Source organism: Poecilia latipinna, unplaced genomic scaffold (assembly GCF_001443285.1).
Source record: "Poecilia latipinna isolate Pla-1442-1.1 unplaced genomic scaffold, P_latipinna-1.0 Scaffold59, whole genome shotgun sequence".
In the NCBI taxonomy this organism is placed as follows: domain Eukaryota; kingdom Metazoa; phylum Chordata; class Actinopteri; order Cyprinodontiformes; family Poeciliidae; genus Poecilia; species Poecilia latipinna.
The window spans coordinates 323,933-342,260 of NW_015112675.1; the positions used below are offsets into that span (position 1 = coordinate 323,933).

An 18,328-nucleotide genomic window follows, 5' to 3' on the forward strand; every position below is an offset into this window, starting at 1 on the left:
ACACTCCTTTAAGGTTTTAATGTTGAAACAACAAACTTCAATGTATTTTACTGTGATTTCAGGAGCATAGATATGGAGTGGAAGAAAAAGAAAACTTTTTTTAAGATAAACACCCGAGGACACCAATAAACACCAAAAGATTATTCCTTGTTGCTCTGGCTGCATGTTTAATGTCGTTTTCTCTCCAGAAAGTCAATTTCTGCCTTGGTGTTGAGACTTTATCCGCCACTAAATGGTTTTCTTCTAGGACTAAGCCGCATTTAAGCTTCATTCATCTTCCAGTTACTTCTGACCAGCTTCCCAGACTCTGCTGAAGAAAAGCATCCCCCAGTATTATCCTGCCACTGCCATGTTTTAGTGCGAGTAAAATTGTTAATTTTCTTCTAGATGTCGCTTTTAGGTGAGAAAGTTTCCTTTTGTTCTCTTATGAGCAGAGTACCATATTCCACATTTTCTATAATTTGGCAGTACTTTCTTTCTTTCTCTTAATTGTTTTCTTTTTTTTTTTTTTGCCTCTTGCCAGCTTCTCTGATTAGTGTCCTGCCAGTTTGGGCGGACGGCCATTTCTTGGAAGGTTTGACGTTCTTCCATGCTCCCTTTTTCGCCAGATGATGGACGGAACAGAGCTCTCAGATATGTTCAAACCTTGACAAATTGTATAAAATGATTTGAACTTCTTGTCTGCTGTGCTGCTCTGCTGTCAGGACATTGTTTGCCCTCTAAGGAAAATCCACTGAGGCCTTCATAGAACAGCTGTGTTTATACTGAGCTTCAATTACACTTAAGTGGACTCTACTGATTAAATATAAGATTAAGTTTTAATGTGACAATAAAACACGACTCTGTGTTGCTCCATCACATAAAAAATGACATCTGAAAAAGTTCATGTTGTACTTGGTGCCTGGTACTTATTGGATTGTGGTTTGCACACATAATTACTTTAACGTCGCAGACTAATTAATCTAACAGTCATGTTTTTGGGTTATGGGAGTGCCCAGACTGAGCCTACATATGTACAGAGAGAAATATCTCCAACTTGGATTTAAACCCAGGATCTTCATGCTACAAGGCAACAATGCAACCAAATGTGCCAACCTCTTGTACATGAAATGACAACTTTAATTTACTCCGTTATGAAATAAAATTACTTTGCCTGAAAATCTTTGTCTCAGACAAAGTAAAAACAAATCTCAACATTTTAGGAACAGTCTTTTCTACCTGCTGACATGAAAACTTTGTTGTGATTTTGACATCGATCAGCTGCACCAAAGCGAAGATTTGACACCCTGGTGTTCAGAGTTTTACGGCGATGCTGTAAAACTAAGGAAAGATTGTGAAAGGCCGGATGCCGCAAAAATTTCACATATTTGTGTAAATTAAGACTAAATTACATTATTAAGTAACCTGAGTGCAGCTCATGTGATTGCACAACTTATTGTTTAATCAAAAGCTCTCTTATTCTACAAGAGAGCTTTCATGTCAGAAGAGATCAGGACAGGAGAATGAAGAAGTGAAAACTATGTACATCTGACAGGCAGTATTTCACACATAACGCACAATATATGGCAATATCTAGACAAAGTATTTTCTACTGCAGAAACATTGGTCAAAATATTCAGAAGAAACCTGATGTTTCTGTCTCAATCATTGCTGCTCAGTAAAATCAGTAAAGAGGTTTCATTTTAGTATACATGTCCTCACATCAATAAATGCAATACCTGTGATTATAGCTTCTTTTGGCTAAACAAGCTAATGAGGAAGGAAATTACATCAACTAAATGTGGGTAAATAAGTTTTTTTTATAATGGTGAACTGGTATGGACGGAAAACGATGACGCAGTCACAGAAGTTACATTAAAGTCACAACGACTACTGAGTAAATCATATCTGCAAGAAATCTTGTAGCATCAGCTCTACGCAACAACGTCGGCGTCAAAGAACTCCACAAGCCAATGCTTCTGTCCGAATGTCACATATGTTTTGATGTGCCGTGTTGACACTTGCCACCGCTGCTCTCAGGGCAGGACGCAGATGCTCCGGACCAGAGAGGAGGGCGTTAACGCCGTCTGTGAAGGCTGCACTCTGCTGGCAGCTTTGACAAAAACACACAGCGACAGAAAGGACCCGCGGCGACCTGACACTACAGGCCTCCCGACCCGATGCTGTGCTGACCCCGACGGCACAGCGTCGCTCCCACAAAACCCGCTAATCACAATACGGCAGTGGTATGATGACATTTAGGTCTTCTTCAGGCCAAGAGACAATCGGAGCTCTGTTTGAAGCAGCTGGTATCAAGAAACATCCATAAAACTGATTCTATGAAAACTCAAATTAATTCTGCTAATGAAGGGTTCTTGCCGCCACTTCTTCAGTGTTGCATAACCAGGAAAAAAAAAATTTCCACAGTCCTTGTATTCGGGAAAAACATCTCCTTGAAATGAATTAATACGTGTTTCGAAATCTGTCCTTCTAATAAGTTATATCAGGGAATCTCATGACATTCATCTAACGCTGTAATTAGGTTGATATTTGTTATTCTGGGTCAAATTGAACTGAATGCTTTTAGATAATGTACCATGAAATTTACCTCCAAACTAATTATCTTATCGTCTGCTAAAATGTTACATTTTTGGCTTGTTTAGATACAAAAAATATTTGGCCAAAAAGGGATGCTAACCAGTGATTTTCTTGTTTCTTTGCTTCACTGCACAAACATGTTTGTATTAACTTAAACTTGGAAAACTATATAAATGTCAGCCCTTGACGAAAAGCAGCAATATCCTGATTCTTTCTGACATGGTGATGATTTTGTCCTTTTAATAATCTAACATGTTTGCAGTTTTAGTTCTTTTCAAAGTCAGTTTGTTTTCACCTCATCAGATATTTTATGTCGATTTGAAAACTTTCTGACTTGTTATTTTCTGTGATAAAACAATTTTTTAGTACAAGTAAATGTAATTAATTGACTCCAATGAATGCTATGCCAGGGCAGTTTTGGTTTCAAGTCATACCTTGTCCTGGTAAAAATGAGGATTTGAACCAGAATCCGTGGAAACAGTGTAACCCAAACGCTACATGGCAATTTATAAAATAAAGACAAGGAAGTAAAGAGAGCAGCCGATTGGAGACGCAACAAACCAGCGCCTTACCCAGAGATTTAAAAGCTCTCAGTGGTTAGGCCAGTATGGTGAATGAGGGCTTATGATAAAAACTTTAAATCAAAACACTAAAGTGATGGAAGCTTTAATATAGACATTTTACTTTATTCCCTGGCTCTGACAAGAATTATTAGAAATAACTAGTCAACTTAAAGTTCAAAAACAACAGTCATACTGACACTATTTCAACTGTCCAACACAAAGGGGAGGAGAAATCTGTTCGCTTTACATATTTACACATAAAGCTCACCCACGTTTCCTATCAAGATGATGATTGTAGTAGAAATGCTCACTCCATCTACAAAATGATCAATTCTGAAATTACCACAAGGGATATTTCAGACAGTGTTGTTAAAACATGCTGCAGCTTTAATGATAAACAGAAGAGTACATCCAGCTTTGAAGTCCTGATTTAGAGGTGTGAGCTTTAAAATTAGCTAGATTTTATTTTGGTTTTGTTTAAAACTTGATATATCTCTAAACTTTGCATTGATGTGTGAGATTGGAACATTTTTATGACTATTTTATCTTTATAAATCATCCCTACAACTAGAAATGAACAGATTTATAATAGTTAAGTACATAGGAACAGAATGTTTTATTAACAAATGTGAACTAGAGGAAGTCAATGATGAACTCACAATGTACCGGGGCAAAATGGAGATACGATTTGGCAAGATTTTGACCCTCTTTATTTTTATCTTTAAAACACAAAGACAACTCTTATGAAGATGAAACATACGCTTATTTTACTCCAAAAAGACAAGTTCGGAAATTCATATTTAAATTGTATTTGTCTTCAGCCATCTTTAAGTTTACCTATAAGCAAACTGTTTGTTTTTTTTTTATATAATTTATTCTGTGAGGGAACTTATGGTTTCTGAATAACAACATAGATTTCTCTAAAGAATCTGTCATGTGGTTAGGAACTCTCTTCTTGAATGAACCCAGAGTGGGTGCTGGGTTGCACCAGACAATTAAAAATGTTCTATCCACCCAGGGAGGTTTTGAAAAGTTAACGATTCTGGAGTCTCCACTGTTAATCACGGTTCATTAAGCAGAGGTCGGCTCTCCAGGACCACCGGCGACCCCTACATGGAGCGACTGCATGGTGATGACTGCATTAGAACATACAAATCACAGCTGTAATAGCGAGAGTGGAGGAAAAGGTCCTGAGTCAGCTTGTGCAGCCTCCTCTATCTGACAGAATCACTTACTGTGGCTGAAGCAGCTACAGCAGCGCACCCCTTCATTGCCTGAAAGCTTCCAATTTCACATTAAGTCATTTTTATCATGGCTTTATAGAAGTCCACGAAAAAAAAATCGCAGTCACGCAGAAAAGTTACGGTTGTTTCCGTGTGTGGTCCATTATTCAACCTTACATACTTGACTCTAAGCTGCACTCTCAATAATGTCATTTGTCATTTAAGTATCCCTCCATTACCTTCATTTTTCCTGTTATTTCATTTCACCTTTTCCCATTCCCATCTCTTTTATCCTCTCCTCTCTCTCTCTCTCTGCTACTTCCATCCCAGTATTCCCAGTAGCTTTGATGTTCTTGACTCACTGGTTTTGCGCAAGCAGAGGAAGATGGTTACGCATTTAGCCACTGACGTATTTTCCTCAAATCCCACTTGATGGTCTCTGTTTACTGCAATGAGCTCAGCCAGAGCCGTTTGATTCTGCAACAAGATTTATCAAAATTCACCGTAGATTTGATCTGTATGATGATAGAAACAGCAAAGGTGATATAAGGAAAGAGATTCATAATCTGCATTTTTACAGAGTTCCCACTAGAAAGAATTGAGTGCTTGAAAGCAATAAGAACCATAAGAGGTGAAGATATATAAATAATTTATATATCATCTGTAAAAAGTTTTCTAGATTTTTAGTGGTTAGGATACAGTAATATTTGTAGTTATTTTTATTTAAACTCGGTGAAACAATGAATGAAACTACAATTCAATACAATACAATAGCAATATTAAAAAAAAATCATATTTTATAGCTTTTTAACTGTATTGATACTTTCTATTACATTTGTGACACTACGACTTCATTAAACCAGTTTTAAGCATTAAAACAATTAATCCTAATGAGCAAAGATGTTATACAAACCTCGAAATATTTCATAAAAGACAACTTTTCTGTATTTAGTCCATATTATTTTTTTTATCTCTTTTCCTAGCTCATATAAATAACACACAGTTGAATCTGTTGAGTTTATGATATGAAGCACATGCAATGTATGGTCCTTACATTCATATGTTGTCAAATCTAGCAAAGCTATTCCTTGCTTCTCTTTTATCGGTCATTACTATGAACAACATATTGATAAAAATTTGGTTATTTCCCAAATGAATGTGAAAAAGTTCTGTTTGTGTGTCAAGTTTGTATGAGACTCCTGTTCGATTTGACCTTTCAGCAATTAAAAATTCTATTTTAGATCCACAAATCACTATTTCACCATTTCATCAATTCCTGCTTCCTACTTTTCACCATCCCCTATCTCATACCTGCAAATGAAGTATGGAATCACATCCAAGTACTAAACCTTTGCATATCAGTTTAATTCTCTTGGTAGTTTAGTATTTTTGAAGAATTGTGGTGATTATTCATAAAATTCCTCAAATCTCACTCTTACTTTAATTGCATATTATGTTCTGAAGATTTGATCCAGATGCCGGTTTAGACTGTTTGACTCCTTATCAAACCAAAATAGCAATGAGTAACTTCTAGTTGGTTGTAATTGTTAGTCAGAAGCACAAACAGCTCAGTCTTGGGTCAACAAATAGATCAAAATGTAAAAATACGATGTGACGAAAGAGCAAAATGACCAGGACTCTTGTGTAGTTGAGTCATAGATCAGAGTTAAGAGGCGAAACAAAAACATTCCTCAGCAAAAGGTTGGATAAGGCTTAGAAAGCGAGTGAAGAGCACCAAAAATAGATATTTAGAAAGCCTGAAGAAACATTAATAAAGACAATATGAAAAGATTAGAAGAGTATCTGGGTACTTTAATGCATTATGTAGTATATAAAAAGGATAACATGAGTATTACACAATAACTGGAGTACAATCTGTCAAATTTACCAAGAAATTGCCCTAGTCTTTACTCAAAGAAAGCATATAAACTGGTCAGTCTACGTTCAGCTTTGCATCTTTTATTATAGCTGTCTAAAACATGCTATTACTGATGCCAAAGCCTCTAGAGATCATTGTGATACACTGTAGCTGACGGAAGCAAGCTGACAATAGGCTGAGCGAGTGTGCAAGCAGCTTCTGACGTTGAGTGACTCATTGCTGGCAAGAACTAAAGCTTCTTCTTTTTTCCTGCCATCTGTCCATCACTGGCACTTCAGTTGATGCAGCGCAAAGTCAATTAAATTACAAACAGTGTCTCCTTTGTCAAGAAGGAGACAATGGCAGCAGACATGACAGCCAAGTGTGAGAGACGTGTCATTGCTACAATAATTGGTTACTAAACTTTTTACAGTGCAAGAAATAAAAAGCAGGAGAGCGAGAAAGGGGAAGAGAAACAGATTGATGGTGCATCTGCGCAAGGAAAAAGGCAAGAACAGGAGAAAGAAATTAGAAAAGACGTATTGTACAATGCTGTACGGATGTCGAGGTGAGACTGACAGTCCCTTCAGAAGTGTTTACTCAGCACTACATAAACCACTATGTCAAATACGAGAATCACCCAACGTAATCTGTCACCTGACAGGATTACCGACTGTTACTGTGGTTAAAAGCAAGCTGAGAAGGACCAAAAACCAACATGGAGACTGGAAATAGTCTGGAAACTAAACAGACTATTTAGCTTCCAGATTAAACCTATTTAGTCTGAGAAGAACAAACAAGTTTATCAGCTTTCAAAGATATCTGCACAAATTAACTTTTGATATAAAACGAGACTAATGGAGATTCACCAAGAAACCAAATGATGGCCAGAGACAAAATTCTCTGATAAGTGAATACTCCACACGTAAGTGTTAAGAGATTGAAGAGGCTTTGTGTTTTAGTTGATGTTGTATTTGTAGTGAGAGTTTTTTTTCTCTCTCTCTCAAATATTAGGTCACAGCTTTCAATAATTCTAAATGTGTGTTACAGAAATAAAACATTACATTATATAATATTTTGTGTTGCACAAAATTAAATAATTGCAATCTCTGCAAAATTGAATCTGTCTTAAATATGTTCAAAAGCAAAAGAAGGACGATTGCAAGACAATCTGGCTTCTTGGGAGCAAAGTATAATGAAATATATGCATTTAAACAACAGTGGTGAGCTGGGATGCTCTGAGAGAAGATGAGAAATTTTAGCATTTTTGATTCTTTGCGGCAAATAACCCCGAACCTGAAAAGGGAACCCTACTTGTTCTCCAAAAGCACCAATCAGATACTAAACAACCAAGTTTAGTGAGGTTCAAACTCAGTGCTTGAGTGCAAGTGAAGCCAAATGCACATGGAAATGTGCAGCACTGCCTCAATTAGATCAAGTTAACTAGCTGTCCATTCTCTTTCAGGTTTCTCAGTGCAAAGACAGACAGAGCTGTAATAGGATGAGAGCCAATCAAGACGACACGGTAAAAAAAAAAAAAAAAGTCCAGTTGCTGCTTTTTTTGTGCTTGCGTCAGCAATTTTCAGACAGCTTCCTGTGTGAGGCAGGCAGCACATGATTGATGAGAACTGGCTCAGAGAGCAGAACGAGCTTCTTATGACTGTAAAAATAAACAGTCCACTAACTGGATCTGTCTGTAATAAAACAGTTCTCCATCTTTCATTTTCTGCAAGCTGATAACACTAAGCAGCAACTTTAAACCAGAGCTGCAGCTTAGAAAATGTTAAGGCTTTGCAACGAGACTCAGAAAGTTCAACAGTACTGCGTTGACGGGTTAACGTGCCAGCCGAAGGTCGACTGGTTTCCAGTTATATCTCAAAAGTTGACGCTTATTGTTTAGATGTGTTACGTTTATTAAAAACACACATTTTTAAGACTCCTATTGAGATGTGAACTCTTGTTCCTAACAACTATGAGAACGGTTGATTTTTGTTGAATGCTTAACTGTAGCAGGTCCGATCCAAGGCCCAAACCGGAGTTTATCCTACAAGCACCTCCTGAAATTTAGCAATATCAAATGAAGTGACCTTTTCACAGCGCTCCCTGACAAAGCTACACCTTAGTTTCCAGAAAAAGATATGTGGACACTTTGAACAGTGACCCATGAGGACAACCTATATATAACCAACTAACTTTTGTGTGCAACTGATTCTGTAGGAACTAATGAGGAGCAGCGAGTCATACATTAAGTGGTTTGTCTCATGTAGCTCCAACTTCAAGTCAGCTGAGGAAACTATGCATGCAACTAACAGGAGATGTGCACACTGGAAAACTGAAACATTATAAAGTCCAGTTTAATTCAGTTTGTAAAATAATGAGTTCCTCTACAACGTTGTTACACTGTGGCAAGTCACAACTACTAACTCCAGTGCATCGTTCCATATTTTATGTAATAAGAATTGTGGCTCAGTCCTCGCAGATTCATCTATTCATGGATTTTCCTGTGGAATGTAAGTCCAAATTGATTGGGGAAACTTTCGTCTATCCACTCAATTTTCTGTCTGACATGTTCAAAAAGTACTCTCTTTATCCGAAAGGGGGGAATTGTCATTACTCTTATCATCCAAGTGTCTTCAAAGAGTCATTGTGGAGGGTGATTCTGTGAGCGGGAAGAATCTCCAGTTGCAGTCAGACTTGCAACATGCCTGAAGAGTGAAGACGGTTTCTGTACGGCAGTCTCATGACTTTCAAAAACTCCCTATCAGGCAGCAGAGACAATATTCCACTACAACACGTCCTGGATGACACCATCAGTTCTTGGCAAGCGCTACTACTCCACCTCATCTGCTTTTGCCGCTCTTTAAATCTGTCTTCCTGTACGGTTAGAAAGCCGAGCAGAGAGAGAGAGTTAAAACAATACTTTGTTGCTTGTTGATCATGCATCATGACAACTGTCCAAAAGAAAAAACAAAAAAAACAAAATAAAACGTAAGAGCAAAAATCCTTCCAACTGTGCAATATCCAAAATCAGAGGGAGGGCTCCACTGCGGTAACTGAGACAGTAGTGCCACCAATTGTCTTTGAAAGCTACGCAGATCAACAACTAAAGCAAACGTAATGTGTTAACAAGTCCATTTTTAGTTGTGCATTTCCCAAATCGGATAGAGTGACAAGATGAGAGCCATGAAAAGTCACATAGAAGACGACGATCTGGTCCAACAGAACCAAAGTTAAGCTTTTGTGTCTACACACTACATGCTACGTGTGGAGGAAAACAACCACTGAGCAAACCATCTGACAAATTGGATGGCCGGAGTGGCCCAGTCAAAGTCCAAACCTAAATCCAATTTAAACAGTGGCGTTACTTGAAGATTAATGCTCACAGACTCTCTGAACGCGTTCTGATTGAGCTGCAGCTATTTTGTGAGGAAAAAAACATGCAAAGATCTCCTGTCTGTATGTGCAAAGCTGTTAGAGACACACTCCAAAAGACTTACAGCTGCAATTATAGTGAAAGGTGGTTCTACAAAATATTGACTCAAGGGGTGCTAAATACAGACGCAAGCCACAGTTTCCACATTTGCAAAGACAATTTGTCATTTATGATATCTTGTAATACACCGTCTTGCTCCAAAACATAATTGTGTGACATTTATGTGGAAATCACTATGAAAAAAGAGAAAATTTGTGTTATTTTAGGAGTCCTCAAATGAAATGCAAGCCTGATCATAAATGCATGGATTTTCTGTGAGCTTTTATGGGTTTTTATCATAGTTTTATGTTTATCTCATGGGTTATTTACCTATAGAAGTGCTCACAATAACCACAGAATGCAATTTCTCAAACAGGATATGAACAACTTGAATCAGTGAACATATCGTGTCAGCTTATTTACACCAACAGAGCTTAGAAACTTGGATTTTTGTGCCTTTCAGCTCCGAACGTGAGGTCTTTAGACTAAACCAGGTTTCGTGCTCTCTGCCGGTCTAGTCAAACTTATCCTGGGTGTTTTCTTTTTCTCCCTTCAGCATTTGAAGCTCCTTCCTCCAATCCAAGCTCATACAGATTCCCAGTGGATGCCTTTGTCTTACAACTTTATTCGACAGAAGATTCACAAAAAGCATCTTCCTGGAGGTTTGCTATCTTTCCAGAAAATAAGATTGTCTTTGTACCGTTTTTGCCTCTTTAAATCCTGCATTTATCCCCTCCGTTCTCCAGCACTCCCAGCCCTCCCTCTTTGTTTAAACGATACAGGAATGGGGCTCCGAAAAGTTGAGCATATGTTTAAACAGACTCACCAGATCCGACTCCTCACTCGTAGAGTAAAACATTTCTAGCCAAATGAGCTGGGCAGGGAGAAAGCTCCTCAGCTACTGCTCATCTTCTGTCCGAACGCAAGAACTTCCAGCCAGCCGGAATACTTCGCACCTACAAACCCTCCTACCCCAGCTCCAGCGGGGAACAGCTCTTCCCGAGCAGCCCGAGCATAGAAAGTTTTAGCCGGAGAAGGAAAGTTGGCTCCCCTCAGTCCTTCTTTGGCCTACTTTAGTTCCTGAGAGGCAGAGGCAAAGTCAACCGTCTTTCCCACGCTGGAGGAGCACTCCTTCAGAGCACTGCGACCGTCCTCCAGTCCCAAAAAACAAGCCCCCTCTGCCCCTCTCTCCTCCCACATACCCACACGCTCTCCCTGTCACACACACACACACACACACACACACACACTCTCTGCTAGTTAGGAAGTAAGATCTCCGACCAATGGGGCCAGCCTGAAAATTCCAGAAAACACCAAAAGCAGCTGCAGTGGCTTTTTATGTCTGAGCGTGTGATCTGCAAAGTTTATGTGTGTTCTCCTTTGCTTTCAAGAGGCTCCTGAAAGATCTGAGCTGACTGTGTCGACACAACACATGGCTGCAGAGACCGAAATGTCAGGAAGTAATTATCTCCACTAGATCGAAAAAATGCCATATTTGCTTTCATCATCATTGGGATGAAAACCAGCAAAACCCCGTCTGTGCGGACGTTTGATGGCACATCAGCCCGCTTGTGTTTGACTCGACGTTAAAGAGTACGTTTCTCGGGAAGAGCTAAGGCGCATTTACATACTGCGAGCTCCTCTATTAACGTTACAGGCATATAAAAGGGACGGGTAAGTAATCAAGAGACAGAGCAGCTGGCTTGCATCTAACAAATGTAGCGGTTACTTGAAAGATTAGATCTATCTTTGTGATCTGGGATCAGACACCGTGTTGTTCTTTGAAATCAAAGCTGCTCAGAGGATGCAGGGAGAAACATTAAATATTACAGAGGCAGTAAAACACGAGCGAAACTCTTTTGGTCATGAGGTTCCAAAAGTGTAACCCTAACTAATCCAAGTGTTCCGGTTTTAAAACAGAAGCAACAACTGAAGAAAGCAGTGAAGTCTCTGGAGGAGACTAATCTACACACGTTATGTTCTTCCGACCTGTACGATCGCCTGGCTGCTGAGCTTTATTCAACTGTCTGCTAAACCCAGATTTGTAGAAAAATGTTTTCTGGGCAGCCCAACATAAATCCTAGATTATATTGTGTTTGATCAGGGCTAGCCCCTCTCTGAGGATTAGCATCAGGTTGTGTGTGTGTGTGTGTGTGTGTGTGTCTGTGTGTGTGTGTGTGTGTGTGTAGCGTGTGCAATTTGATGAATTGTTATCCCCGCTTGACCGTAGCAAATGTTTCAAGTCCTATTTGAATTTGATCAGAGCAGAAATCGAAAACATTTTACTTTTCTACTATTCCCAGTTTTAATGCAAATCAGATATGCGGGGGGAAAAAAAAATAAACAGTCGCTCACAAATAGCTACAGCATGCTTTGTGTTGCAAACTTTAAACATGATTTTTTTATGGTTTTCTTACAAGAATATCTCTTTGCCGCCCTTCCTGTGAAGTGCGGGACTGGTTGTCCTGTCTAGATTATCCAGAGTCCTGTTGTCGCTTCTCTAAATGATGCTCTCTTTACCTGGCAGGACAGTTTAGGTGAGCGGCCATGTTTTGACCTCTTATTAAAACCTAACCCTGCCTCATGCATCTTCATAATGCTCCACATAACTCTGTTCTGTAAAGTTATCCGACAACCTCTTAGACTTCAACAGTACAGCTCATTGGCTAATAGTTCCACTGGATTTGATTTAGGGGTATCATAGTAGAACATAAACCATTAATGTCATTATATATATATAAAAAAAAAAAAAAACCCTGCTTCCAAGTTATTCAAGTTAATCTTTTTCCCCATTTTTTTCTGTAAATTTCCATGAAAGTTACAAGAAAAAAGTAACCGTGATATTTACATCACCTGGTTTGATGTCTCTGTCACGTTTCCATAAAACGCAAATCAGTTCAATACATTTGGTAAAAACGAAAGACAAATTCCCTCTCTTGGACGATAGATGAAAATTACGGCTCGTTTGTCATTCTTCTGCAGCTACAACTGACACGACCAGGAGTTTATTTGATCCAACAGCCCAGATTACGTTACACCAAACACAATATGAAAGCGTTTCAGCCATCTCAGTAGGCTTGAACAGATCAATGTCCATTCAGCTCGGAAAGCAGTCACTGTTCTGCCTGTGGCCTATCGATCAGTGTCCATGCACGCAGTGACGTCAGCAGACATTCACACTGACAAACACACGCAGACAAACATCGGTAGCTTACAATACCAGCTTACAGTAATTGGACCATGTGAGGGAATCAATATGACATCCCATAGAGAAATAAACTGCCAACAGTTGTTTCCTGTAATTACAAAGTCACCTTGTACCCTGTGAAGCAAATGACATGGCTCCCTACCCTGGCGATCACTGCATTATAAAGAAATTAGTTATTCATTGCCTGCCTTTACGGTCAGGCAATATTTTTGCAAAACATTTTGCAAGCAGTGACCCCCCTCAACCCCTACCTTAACCAAGCTGTTCGTGCTTGACAACCCAATAATATACATATCACGTTAAATTAATTCTGAAAGAAGACTGAACCAAAGTTCCTCCGCAGCAATGTAAAAGACTCGTTGGTTGTAGGCACCAACACTTAAATGCTGATGGTAGATGTTAATGAAAAGGGTTAAACAATCACGCATGTCAACATTTATTTGATCTGGAACATTTCAGTGTCACCAAAAACAAGATCCGAAGAAATCTGCAAGGTGGTGAACACTTCTTTGACAGCAGTGTGTATAATAAAAAAAGCTTACATCTCTCCAAAATTAGAGTAGAGAACGTTCTCACTGTACGTAAACCCGCAAATATCATCCAGGTTATTGTATTGTAAAATATAAAATCCTATTGAAAAAGATTTATGGTTTATCATTTTTCTTTTGTTAACTAGAATACAGATGTTTAATCTTTTCAGTTTTAGAAAACCTGAAAATGTAAAGAGTATAATACAAAAAACAATCTTCCTGTACTCTGTTCATTCAAAATAAACTGAAGTCCGGTGTCATGTAAAGTTTAAATTAAAGGTCTATTTCTAAATTATTTATCATCAAACCACAAACGGTCTTTTTGTACACTTTTACTTCAGGTTGTGTCTCGTTGCTCCTACAATATAATAAATCTAGAAGAAAACGGTCAAAGAGTTGGAGGTATCACACAATCATCTGCAAATAGCTAAAATCTGCTCAAACCTGAGTCCCCTTAATATGCATTAATACACAGAGTGGACACTAACTTGGCCCTACCTGGATTGGCAGCTTTGCAAATGTCAGCCAATAGTATTATGTCAAGGTATCTCAGCTCTCCAAGATGCATTTTTTAATATAGTTAACAAAATGCAAATTGGCAAATTTTCTGCAAATAATTTAGAGTCAAGTTCCACAGGAATAAAAAATAAAAATCAACGAATGTGAAGATGTGAATGAGTGCGGATCAACTGTATTTAAATAAGTCCTTCCTCTACAGATTCAGTTCAGTAGCCACCACTCAGAGGCACGTTCTCAAAGACGGAAAATGGAGATCAATAAAAAAAGATAACTTTACACCAAGAATGTATTTTTATATTGTGCCCAGCTTAACAGAGATTACAGCCACCACTTGCTATTGAAATAAGCAACCTATGTGATAAAACACACTTATTAGTGTGTTTTATCACTCATTAGTCTACAACTAAAATTATAAATCAAGCTTACAGATTTTTACATGGCTTGTTGCCGGCGACAGAGACTGTGTCCAGTATTATAAACAGGGTTTTGCTCTCTGTCAAAGGTGCTATGGTAACATGGATTCAATGCTTAGTAAACTGAAATAGATCCCCGAAAGGCTTAAGAGCACTATAAATATATGACTTAGAAAATATCAAGAAAGGCCTCTCCAAAGGGGTCATGCTTTGCCAAGAATGCCATTACACAGATGAAACTCTCCAAGAAGCCTTCAAGTGCTGCTGGATCTTTGTTTTTTTCAGTCTGGAAAAATAATCTCTCACAACTGGTTATCATTTGACTAAAGAGGTTATCATCTTATCCTCCTTTTCTTTAGAGTGCTGCGATCAGACATACAAAAAGATAAGATGTTGGTTGGTTTATATAGTTAAACTATATAAGCTAATTTCTTTGTTTTAAAACGAAAAAGCATCAATTATTGATACTGCAGCAAAAGTAGCAAGATGTGCAGCTGATTAGAGTTATAATAATGGATACAGAATAGCTTACAGTAATTTCTTTTAAGTAAATGTGCTTCCTGCACAAAATATTATGCCTTTTTTTTTGCCATTCTGTGCTGTACAGAGCAGCACTTAATGGCCTGATATAAGAGCTGCTTCCCATCTCCAGTGGTCATTGTGCAAGAGGCGGGGTACTCACTGCTCCATCAACACTTTCAAACTTAAAAAAAAAAAAAACATTCATGCTTTTTCACTATGGGAGGAAGCCGGGAAAACTAGAAAGAACCCAAACATACACAACACAGCCAGAACCCCTGGTCCTAACAACTGCTCTGCAGTCGATCAGACAATGATCGTCATGTCATAAAGGCCTCACGTCTACTTTAGATGGAAAATTTGTTACGTTTTGTTTAGACATTTTACAATTATTTGTCAAGATAAGCGATATGGAGAGAACAGAAAAACTTCCGATCACATTGTGCTTGATTAACAAAAATTTAACAGATATTGCAGACTTCCAGGGATTAGTTTCTATATAAAAAAAATAATAACCTAAATCTATAACATAATTAAGATCAGAGTTGCATGGACCATGCCAGGCTTTATACGGCTGTGATTGTACCCCACTGAAAACCCCAGAGGCAGCAGCCAGCATCAGACTGACGTTCCAGCACATGCCAGGACGCCCGAGCCCTGGGAGCATCTCTAATTACAGATGAAGAAAGAAAGCAATGAAGGTAAAAAGAGTAAAAGAAAGATCAGATGGAAAATACTGCGCTAAGCAAGATGAACAGAAGCGGAGCGTGAGATGGAAGCCGCATCTGCTGTATCTTCTGTTTTCACCCGGAGCAATTAAAGAGTTTGACGGCTGTTTCTTCCTCTCCACCACCGGGCATCCCACTACTGCGTACAGCAGAGCTGAAAGCAGCTCTAAAGCTGGTCACTCCCCACAGAAATCAGGCTACCACTCAGATATCACACCCTGAATTACAAACCAAGAGATTTCCAAAAGAATGCAAAAACAAAACTGAAAACTTGGCACAATCTTACCCTGTCCAAAAAGCGTTTTGTCCGCGGAGACAAAGGAAGCAAGTCAAGCAGGTCAACAGGAATGAAAATCATGAGCTCAGAGGTGGGAGCACTTGATGACTTATGAAGTGCTGACATGTAAAACGGTGTGCGACGTCTAGCGCTGCTTATGGTGCTAACTGAGTCACTTCACGCTCGCTGAGCACATCAACACATCGGCTGTTCCACATGGAGTCATTGGAAAAATCACTCCAACTGGCAAACTGGGATTGCTGTGACCAATGCGGTCACGCATGGGACCAGGACAAGCAGGGGCAGAGAGAGGGTGGAGTGGGCTGTGGGTCTACAACACTTTCATGAGAGTAACTGAGTAAACAGGACGGAGATAACTTAATAAAATTTACTAGACTGATGGAGCGTGAATTAATGCAATGAACTTAAAGGAGAAATTGTGTTGCCCTAATTTAATTTCCTGACAATCACTTCGGCCTTTTCATCAGCTTTCTGAACGTGGCTTTAGTTAAAGACTGAACCCTCTGGGATGGCTGAACTTTATTACGGTTAATCAGATTCACAAGAGCAGATTCACAGATGTGAACTCAAAAAGGTGACTGCTGAAACTTAATCAAAGGGTGCTTCGATCGAGTATTAGTTCTCAGAGCCTATGCACTTATCTGACCTTTTTTTTTTCTTCTCTTGTACAAGATTCATGTCACATTAAAAGTCAGCAATAATCTCTCAATTTCTAAGTCACAAAAACTTGAAATGTTCACAAAGCCGCTTATTTTGCAGCCAAGTTTGAACAGTCATGCCTAAAACTGTCCATTCGTGTCCGTTTCTGTTGCCTTTGGACGCAATAAAAGCAACAACACGGTCCAGCTGTCTGAGCTGCTTAGTAACATCCATTCTTATTGTGCAACTTTACAATCAGGAGGACAAAATTCAAATCGCTCACAAGCAGAGGTGACTGTTTGCGTCCAGTTGATCCCCCAACTCTCGTTGTAATGATCGCTCCTTTAAGGAGACGTAAATCCTCGTCAGTCTTTTAGCATATCAAGGGTTAATGTTAATGTTAAATCATCATACAAAAAGATACTTTTGTACATCTAGGGTGTGTTTAGAACACATTTCTGAGGTAAAAGGTTTACTTTGGCAGTGGGATTTAGTTGGATCTCTATTTTCACTAAGTTTACAAGGGAAAAATGATTTCTGATGTCTTCCAGGGTCTACAGCATTGTCTTTATAAAGCAAATCCTTTTAGGAAGTTTTAAAATGTGCAGAGGACTTTATATGACAAGGCCTTCCAAAGCACGCATCAGCTTTCTAGAACGGGGGGGGGAGCTAAAACGTTCTCTGAATGATTCAACAGAGGGTTTAGCTAAGCGAGCCTGTTTTTTTCTGCTGGACCCGAGTTATTCATCTGTAAGTCAGAAAGACGATCCTGCAGATTGTCTTTCACCAACAGCAATCTGCAGAAAGAAGGCAGCAACGAACCAGGCAAAAAGTCCACTAAGAGTAAATTCTGTGGACAGACCTCATCCATTAACTATCTTAATCGTGATGCACAAACATCAGCACAGACGCCACAATAAAAGGATGGGAACTATCACTGAGACAGAAGGTGCAGTGAATGATCAAGGGATAAACGCTGGATAGAGAAGCAAGCTGTAGATTTACATAGAAATGACTTTTGTTTTTACCTTTTTCTTCTTTGACATGCTTGCTCTCCCACAACGAGCAGAACACCTGTGCCGCCTTTCCGCTCTGCAGCGACTGTCATGAATTATGCAAACCCTGCTTTTTTTTTTTCTTCTTCTTCTTTCTGTTCACAGTACCAGGACCCAGGGGTGCAAACATCTGATGCCTGGCATTATTAAAACAAACAAACAAACAAAAAACTGTCGTTCTCAGTCAAAACAGATAACGGTGACTACTCCTCTGCCTGCCAAGTAGCTCTTAAATAAATACAATTGGTTTTCCAGCTGTAGATGAAACTTACTGCAGAGGAGGTGAGCTGTCAGCATATTGAAGACCTCTTCTAATGGTACGTTTCAAGTCAGTGTAGGAGAGTGAAGTCGACCAAAGAGTCTCAACAGAGGCAGATCACACACTGACATGGACTCAAGTTGACACAACCAAGTGTTTAAGCTCTGTGGTGTCACGGTTAGCCCTGCAGTGTTTTTCTTTATCTGGCTTGGCATTAAGCTTTAATTTGATAGCGTGACATCTGTTGCATGGGCCACTCAACCTTCAGAGACAATCTAAATCAGCATAAAAAAAAAAAAAAAAAAAAAAACACATGCACACACATCCTGCAAACACCTTAAAACTCCCAACAGCACTCAGCAGTTACCAGCAACGTTCAGTCGCAGTGTCACCATGACGCTGAGCGGCTTGGACTTCTGCTGTAAAACATGTGACCTCCTGCAGCTGTGCATCCGTGGTCAGACAGG

At 39.2% G+C, this 18,328-nt stretch overlaps 1 protein-coding gene across 5 annotated transcripts in view; it reads right to left on the reverse strand.

Moving 5' to 3' along the window:
- The window catches only part of cacnb2a (calcium channel, voltage-dependent, beta 2a), a 66,653-nt gene that overhangs the window by 24,049 nt on the left and 24,276 nt on the right, over nt 1–18,328 (reverse strand). Inside the window, exon 1 of one of the 5 annotated variants that reach the window (XM_015056045.1) lies at nt 15,897–15,983. The exons of 3 other annotated variants lie outside the window; for them this stretch is intronic. In XM_015056045.1, the coding sequence (XP_014911531.1) occupies nt 15,897–15,968 (72 nt within the window). In that variant the 5' untranslated portion in view covers nt 15,969–15,983. Of the gene's footprint in view, nt 1–10,519; nt 10,832–15,896; nt 15,984–18,328 lie in introns of those variants that run through there. One more of the 5 variants, XM_015056079.1, reaches the window with a different exon arrangement.